Genomic DNA, 8,807 nt, shown 5'->3' on the forward strand with positions numbered 1-8,807 from the left:
CTCTCTCTCTCTCTCTCTCTCTCTCTCTCTCTCTCTCTCTCTCTCTCTCTCTCTCTCTCTCTCTCTACTACTTTTATTTCACTACATTCCTAAAGAAAGTCATGTACTTTTTACTCCAATACATTTTCCCCTGACACCCAAAAGTACACCCAATGTTGCCATCTGCTTTGCTTAATATAAGGAATTTGAAATGATTTAATATTTTTTACATTTACTTTTGATACGTAAGTATATTTTAAAAACAAATACTTTTAGACTTTTACTCAAGTAGTATTTTAACTTGAACTTTTTACTTGAGTCATTTTCTATTTAGGTATTTATACATTTACTCAAGTACCACAATTGAGTACTTTTTTTTTCACCACTGGGTTTTTAAACAATACTTGGTAGTCGACCAAAGTTCCAGAACATTTGACATTTACGTCATTTAGCAGACGCTCTTATCCAGAGAGACTTACAAATTGGTGCATTCAGAGCATGTCTTTAACTCTAGACATTACAATTCCAGAAAACATTGAAATATAGAATATTACCTGATATCGCTCACTCGCAACATTGACTAATATAATTATGTTTCATATGTTGTATGCATTCATATTTTAAACTAGTGTGCAATCGCGTCCCAATAACTCCAAAGGTTGCTGAGTCAGGATAAATTGCTGACGGGATATTCGCATATATGACCCACTGCTTCCCTCTGCTGTTCGTTCTGTTACATTACAATGACGTAAGAAGGAGACTGATTCATTTGTGGAACAAGAGACTCATCAAATGACTCATCAGATGACTCCTATGTATCTGGAGAAACTAAACATTCAAGCAGTGTAAGTGTTATTTTCCCCACTGTTTGTTATACTGTACATGTCCAACCAATTTAGCCCAAACAACTACCTCTTCCCCTACTGTATTTATTTATTTATTTTGCTCCTTCGCACCCCATTATTTCTATTTCTACTTTGCACTTTCTTCCACTACAAATCTACCATTCCAGTGTTTTACTTGCTATATTGTATTTCCTTCGCCACCATGGACTTTTTGCCTTTACCTCCCTTATCTCACCTCATTTGCTCACATTGTATATAGACTTATTTTTCTACTGTATTATTGACTGTATGTTTGTTTTACTCCATGTGTAACTCTGTGTTGTTTGTTTGAGTTTGAGTTTATTTTATTTTTTACAGGGACAGTGCACATTAATCAACGTTTCAGTAAAAGTGCCGGTTTTAGCCAGCCGGCTAATTTTCAACCGCAGTCCCTGGGCAGGTTATCAAAAACAATTACAATATAGACAATCATTGAACAGTGAGCACACGCAAAGTAACATAGGACAAGCAAGACGTAGCATACAGACAGAGCAACATAGGACAAGCAAGATGTAGCATACAGACAGAGCAACATAGAACAAGCAAGACGTAGCATACAGACAGAGCAACATAGGACAAGCAAGATGTAGCACACAGACAGAGTAACATAGGACAAGCAAGACGTAGCATACAGACAGAGCAACATAGGACAAGCAAGATGTAGCATACAGACAGAGCAACATAGAACAAAAAGCAACAAGACAAAATCCATAAAAACAACAAAGTGTTTCCACACCTCACAAGCTACAGACAACAGACAACATGGAAAGCGGCAATACACAGCTAGGGATTATGTTCACAAGTCTGATTGACCTTTAGCCATGTCTTCATGCATTTTGTGAAAGTGTGATATGTGGTGCAGTTATGTGTGTCTGATGGCAGTGTATTCCAGACATGGGAAGCTCTCACAGAGAAAGCAGATTTACTAAAGGTGCTTTTCCTTAAGGGAACTATACAGTCACCTCTCACGTCAGACCTTGTGGATCTGCTGCCATATGTTTGGGTTTTCTGTTTTACAAAAAGTACTGAGTGGAGGGGGAGCTAGGCCATTTAGGATCTGGAATACAAGACATGCGTCGGTGTATTGCACAAGATTTTCCCAACTCAGGAGCTCATGCTTTCTGAGGATGTAACAGTGATGATGGCTATTGGGATTTCTATCGAGCACTTTGAGAGCCTGTTTGTAGACAGACTGAATAGGTTTTAATGTTGTATAGCAAGCTTGGGTCCAACTAGTCAAGCAGTATGTTAAGTGGGGGACTATCATCGATTTGAAATACAGTTTTGCTACCTCTGTGGTCAAACAATTTCGTATAAATCGGAAATTAGCTAGGTTGAATTTGGTTATTTGAATTACCTTTTTCACATGCTTTTTAAAAGAGAGGTTGGAATCAAGTATGATTCCAAGGTACTTAAAATCAGATACCACCTGGAGCTTCTCCCCTGACACATAGACATCTGGCTCAGTAGCATCTGTTGCCCTCTTTGTGAAGAACATGCAAACTGTTTTTTTCACATTGAGATGCAAACACGAGTCACTGAGCCACTTTGTAACCTGGACCATTACAGTAGTGAGTTCTTGTGCAGCTTGTTGTTTGCTCTTTGCACATATATCACTGTATCATCTGCATACATTTCAACTTCAGACCCAGTGCAGACGGAAGGCAGATCATTAATGTACAAGCTGAACAGGAGGGGCCCCAGTATTGACCCTTGGGGCACGCCCACATCATAGCTAAGAGTGGGCGACAGCTCATTGCTCACTCTGACACACTGAGTTCTGCCTTCAAGGTATGATTTCATCCATCTCAAGGCATTGGGGGAAAAGTTGAACTTGGACAATTTTGTGATGAGAATCTCATGGTTAACAGTATCGAAAGCCTTCCTTAGGTCCAGAAACACAGCCCCAACAACACCCCCTTTGTCCATCTTGGACTTCACATTTTCCAGAAGAAAGCAGTTGGCCGTTTCTGTGGAGTGTTTCGCTCTGAAGCCAAACTGCATGGAGTGTAATGTGAAGGGGCTGTTGTTGAGGTGGGAAATCAGTTGTTCTGCTACACACTTTTCAACAACCTTCGACACTACAGGTAGTATACTAATGGGCCTGTAGTTACTCACATCAGCAGGGTCGCCCGATTTAAAGATGACCGTTATTATGGCTGACTTCCATACCCTTGGAAACACCCCCAGACCAATAGATGTGTTGGTGACCTTAGTAATGGGGCCAATAAGTGACTCTTTGTAGTTTTTAAGAAAGGTAGAGTCCAGCCCAAACACATCTTTGGCTTTAGAGTTCTTTAGTGAGCTAATCACCTTGTTCACCTCTGACTCAGAAACCTCCCTTATGATGAAGACAGGTTGAGCATCATTCACTAGCACTGAGCCCAATAAACCAGTGGAGGGGTTCTGTGTCAGTACCCTGACAGAGTCAATAAAGTAGGAATTGAAGGCTATTGCTATTTCGACTGCATCCTGTGTTAGATTGTTATTCACCATGATTTCTAGTCTTTTTGCGGTGTTACTATGGTCTTTCCCTGTTAACTTTTTTTATATTCTCCCAGATCAATTTAGAATTTCCCTTTGCCTCACCAATTATGTTAATAAAAAAAAGTTTGCCTTGGCATGTCTGATTTCTTTCATCACCTTATTTCTCAACATGGTAAACCTACGTCTGTCATGCTCTAATTTGGATTTTAGGGCTGTTTTTAGAGCATAATCTCGTTCTTTCATCAATTTCCAAATTTCTCCATTTAGCCAAGGAAGAGTGCTCTTTTGGCCAGGTTTGGATTAGATTTTCTTTAGGAAACCATTTATTGTAGCCTGGATTGTGGATTGAAAAACCTCACTATCAGCTTCCACGTCTGTATAGGACAAGAGATCATTCCAGTTAATTCCATTAATTCCTTTTTCAAAATAGTTTAATTCACTCTTAGGTATTCTTAGTTGATCCGGCTTTCTAACAGTAGAGAGCTTAAACCTGCTCTTAGACAACTTTCTGGCTATAAGTGTCAAATTATGATCAGATAGCCCAGTAACCATATTAAATGATTTAGTCACTCTCTCTGGTTTATTACTGAACACCAAATCAATCTGTGTTTTAGAGCAACAAGTCACCCTGGTTGGCCCTTTAACGAGCTGTGTAAGGTCAAAGGTATTAGTGATCCGTTTGAGGGTTTTCCTACAAGACTTGTCTTCATAATTAATATTAAAATCTCCCATTAAGATGACCTCCTTCCCATAATCACAATCCCTAAGCATGTTATTAAACTGATCAAAAAACACACTTTTGGTGGAAGGTGGTCTATACATTCCAATTAGGGTAAAGGACATTTGGGGAGACAGTGTAACGTTCAGGCCAATACATTCTAGTTCATTATCACATGACCACTCAATTTGTTTACATCGGATATGTTCTTTAATGTAAATCATCAGACCCCCTCCTCTTCCTTCAATCCTGTCTCTCCTGAAAACATTGTAGCCAGGCACAATCAAAGCAGCACATGGAGAGTTTGTATGGAGCCATGTCTCTGAGAGGCAGAGGAAGTCAAGGTTGGAGTCTGTGAGTAGATGTTGAATTTTATCACTTTTTGGAATGACACTACGAATGTTCAAGTGCCCTCCTAGTAGTCTCTTGGGCTTAGCCCGTGGGTCCCAGATGACTCGAGAGTGATTGACACATTGAAAAAAGTAAAATTTTCTGTGTTTTCTGACAGCTGGGTTTAGGCCGTTTTGATTAGGGGCAGTTCGGTAGCGGAATTAACAATCCCTCCCGCTTGCACTGGATGTGGGGAACTAATGAAAACAGCTTGCGTACCAGAAGCAAAGTCAGGGTTCGCATATAGCGGCTTGGGTATGTTTGAAGAGTCCAAATCTATCCTGGAGCCGGGTGAATCGAGAGAAACCATGGGACGATAGCACTCACCCACTTCCATGTTGTCGAACTGCTTTGCTTTATCTTGGCCAGGTCGCAATTGTAAATGAGAACTTGTTCTCAACTAGCCTACCTGGTTAAATAAAGGTGAAATAAAATAAATAAAATAAAAAAATATGTTTTGTCAGTGCCACTCTTTGATTGGTACAGCACATCTTACAGATTTGTGGCTTTAAATCAGCTCTACACATTGAAAAAAGTAAAGATATTTATACTGTTTTCAGTTTTGTACATTAATATACAAAAGTCTAGTGCTGAATCAATGCATAGCTACCTGGCTCGGCTGCACCTGTAGCTCAGCTGTGAAAGCATTGTGGAAAGCATTGGTGAAACAGGTACAGGACGAGCGTGTTGCATGACATGACCACTAGAGGTCCCTGGCTCGGCTGCACCTGTAGCTCGGCTGTGAAAGCATTGTGGAAAGCATTGTGGAAAGCATTGGGGAAAGCATTGGGGAAAGCATTGGGGAAAGCATTGGGGAAAGCATTGTGGAAAGCATTGGGGAAAGCATTGTGGAAAGCATTGTGGAAAGCATTGGGGAAAGCATTGTGGAAAGCATTGTGGAAAGCATTGTGGAAAGCATTGTGGAAAGCATTGGGGAAAGCATTGGGGAAAGCATTGTGGAAAGCATTGGGGAAAGCATTGTGGAAAGCATTGGGGAAAGCATTGTGGAAAGCATTGTGGAAAGCATTGGGGAAAGCATTGGGGAAAGCATTGTGGAAAGCATTGTGGAAAGCATTGGGGAAAGCATTGTGGAAAGCATTGGGGAAAGCATTGTGGAAAGCATTGGGGAAAGCATTGTGGAAAGCATTGGGGAAAGCATTGTGGAAAGCATTGTGGAAAGCATTGGGGAAAGCATTGGGGAAAGCATTGGGGAAAGCATTGTGGAAAGCATTGTGGAAAGCATTGGGGAAAGCATTGTGGAAAGCATTGGGGAAAGCATTGTGGAAAGCATTGGGGAAAGCATTGGGGAAAGCATTGTGGAAAGCATTGGGGAAACAGGTACAGGACGAGCGTGTTGCATAACATGACCACTAGAGGTCCCTGTGGAGGCGACTCCAGCTACGACCAATCAGAACGGGGATCTGGGTCGTTACCAGGGAAACCAGGGATTTTTACAGGAACCAACTCAAAGGCTACCCGAAAGGTACCGCTATTAGCCGTTATCTGGTTAAAATACGTTACCATTTAAGATGAAAATAGTATAACTCAATTTGGTGGTAGCTTTTGGTGTTTCGTGATTTGATATTTTTCTTGGAATCTTTGTCTTTTTTTTAACAAGCTAACGTCGCTGGCTGAGCTTACTGATGCCACATTGCCAGGCTAGTGACTGTTACAGTCCGTTATTAGCGGTTAGCTACAGAGCTAACAGATCCCCGGCAGTTAACTAACGTTACCTTTGCTTTCTTTAAGATAGCTAGCAAATAGCAATTAGCTAAGTTAGCTTACTAGCCTAAAACAAATCGCATGGTGCTGAATTAGAAGCTAGGAAGCTTAACTAGTAAGTTCTATCCCCACCACGGCATATGTTTTTACGCCCTACTGACTTGAATTCCTTTGAGGAGGAGGGTTGGCTGATTGCCTCTGTATGGTGTGCAGAACCTATGTGCAGCTAGCTAGCTAGTTAAAAACAATGGCTGGTATTCATGCTGAAGCAAGGTATGGGACCCTGCTGCTGGAGTATAGCAGACACCCTGGAGGAAAGATAACCGCCGACCTGCCTTGTTGTGATCCCATTGTGAAATGATTTGGTTAAGAAGAACAGCCCTCAGCAGCGTCCCTAGTCGATTCAACCCGCACTGAAAAGGTGAGTCACTCAGTCACAAGCCTACAATTATGATCAGCTTCCCTTTTATAACGGGATGGTGCTTTTGTTCTTATGTCTACAATCAAGATAATGGTGCTGATATGATAACGTTAGGCTTGCTTGCTAGCTAGCTACAGAGATAATGACGCTGATATGGTAGGATTGCTAGCTAGCTACAGAGCAGAGATAATGATGCTGATATGGTAGGCATGCAAGCCAGCTAGCTACAGAGCAGAGATAATGATGTTGATATGGTAGGCATGCAAGCCAGCTAGCTACAGAGCAGAGATCATGATGCTGATATGGTAGGCATGCTAGCCAGCTAGCTACAGAGCATAGATAATGATGCTGATATGGTAGGCATGCTAGCCAGCTAGCTACAGAGCAGAGATAATGATGCTGATATGGTAGGCATGCAAGCCAGCTAGCTACAGTACAGAGATAATGATGCTGATATGGTAGGCATGCTAGCCAGCTAGCTACAGTGCAGAGATAATGATGCTGATATGGTAGGCATGCTAGCCAGCTAGCTACAGAGCAGAGATAATGATGCTGATATGGTAGGCATGCTAGCCAGCTAGCTACAGAGCAGAGATAATGATGCTGATATGGTAGGCATGCTAGCCAGCTAGCTACAGAGCAGAGATAATGATGCTGATATGGTAGGCATGCAAGCCAGCTAGCTACAGTACAGAGATAATGATGCTGATATGGTAGGCATGCTAGCCAGCTAGCTACAGAGCAGAGATAATGATGCTGATATGGTAGGCATGCTAGCCAGCTAGCTACAGAGCAGAGATAATGATGCTGATATGGTAGGCATGCTAGCCAGCTAGCTACAGAGCAGAGATAATGATGCTGATATGGTAGGCATGCTAGCCAGCTAGCTACAGAGCAGAGATAATGATGCTGATATGGTAGGCATGCTAGCCAGCTAGCTACAGAGCAGAGATAATGATGCTGATATGGTAGGCATGCTAGCCAGCTAGCTACAGAGCAGAGATAATGATGCTGACATGCCAGCGAGCAAGACTACCATATGATGACCTGACTGGTTTCAGAAACACCCTACACACAAACATTAGGATTGTGTTTTAGTGTTAGCGAGTAATCATGTAGGTACAGTACAGTAACCAAAACGATGGTCTTCCGTAGTTACTTCCTTCAAAATAGGCATAATTGACATGGATGATACCGTATGTTAATGTCAATAACAATGTAGCTAATTACAATGTTATATGATATGTGAACAATGTAACAATGACCAGAGTGCTGATGCTTTGCTCTCTGTCTCTGTCTCTCTCATCCTCCCTCTCTCTCTCTGTCTCTCTCTCTCTCTCTCTCTCTCTGTCTCTGTCTTCCTCTCTCTCTCTCTCTCTCTCTCTCTCTCTGTCTCTGTCTCTGTCTCTGTCTCTGTCTCTGTCTCTCTCTCTCTCTCTGTCTCTGTCTGTCTCTCTGTCTCTGTCTGTCTCTCTGTCTCTCTCTCTCTCTGTCTCTCTCTGTCTCTCTCTCTCTGTCTCTGTCTCTCTCTTTTTTCTCTCTCTCTCTCTCTCTCTCTCTCTCTCTCTCTCTCTCTCTCTCAGTCTCTCCCCCCCCCCCCTCCCTCCCTCCTCCAGAAGGTGTCCCCTCCCATATGGATGTGTGTAAACCCAACCGTACGGCCCCAGTGAGTGAGACTGTGCCCCGGCGGGACCTGCCTCTGTGCTCCAGGACCAACGGGTGGAGCTGGCCTCCACACCCCTTCCAGCTCCTGGCATGGCTCCTCTATCTCTTCTTTGCTGTCACCGGGTTTGGAGTGTTTGTCCCCTTGCTTCCCTCCCACTGGATCCCTGCTGGCTACATTGTATCCTCTCAATCCAATCAATGTATATGGTTGATCCCAATCTGAATGTGGGATGCACTCGTTGTAATGGGTTGAAAGGTTTTGCTCAGAGTGACAGCGTTGTGGTGATCGCCTCATCAACACACACAGTAGAATATAACAGCCTAGTGGTCAAATCCATGGTTCAATCAGGTAGGCTTATCTACAGGGTTGGGCTCAGTTCAATTTCATCTGTTGTCAACTTAAAGGGGTCCTCAACCCTACAACCAACAACGTTTTGGCATCCTCTGTTCCTATTGGGTAGTATGCATCCTCTGTTCCTATTGGGTAGTATGCATCCTCTGTTCCTATTGGGTAGTATGCATCCTCTGTTCCTATTGGGTA

General features: G+C 42.6%; 1 protein-coding gene across 2 annotated transcripts in view; it reads left to right on the top strand.

Moving 5' to 3' along the window:
- Window positions 1–5,300: 5,300 nt before the first annotated feature.
- LOC106588030 (palmitoyltransferase ZDHHC1) overlaps window positions 5,301–8,807 on the top strand; it is a 55,519-nt gene continuing 52,012 nt past the window's right edge. The window contains exons 1-2 of one of the 2 annotated variants that reach the window (XM_045708273.1): window positions 5,301–6,601; window positions 8,185–8,444. In XM_045708273.1, coding sequence (XP_045564229.1) covers window positions 8,235–8,444 — 210 coding nt within the window. In that variant the 5' untranslated portion in view covers window positions 5,301–6,601; window positions 8,185–8,234. The remainder of the gene's footprint in view (window positions 6,602–8,184; window positions 8,445–8,807) is intronic. The other variant, XM_045708272.1, reaches the window with a different exon arrangement.

The sequence above is a fragment of the Salmo salar genome, chromosome ssa26 (genome assembly GCF_905237065.1).
Source record: "Salmo salar chromosome ssa26, Ssal_v3.1, whole genome shotgun sequence".
Lineage (NCBI taxonomy): Eukaryota > Metazoa > Chordata > Actinopteri > Salmoniformes > Salmonidae > Salmo > Salmo salar.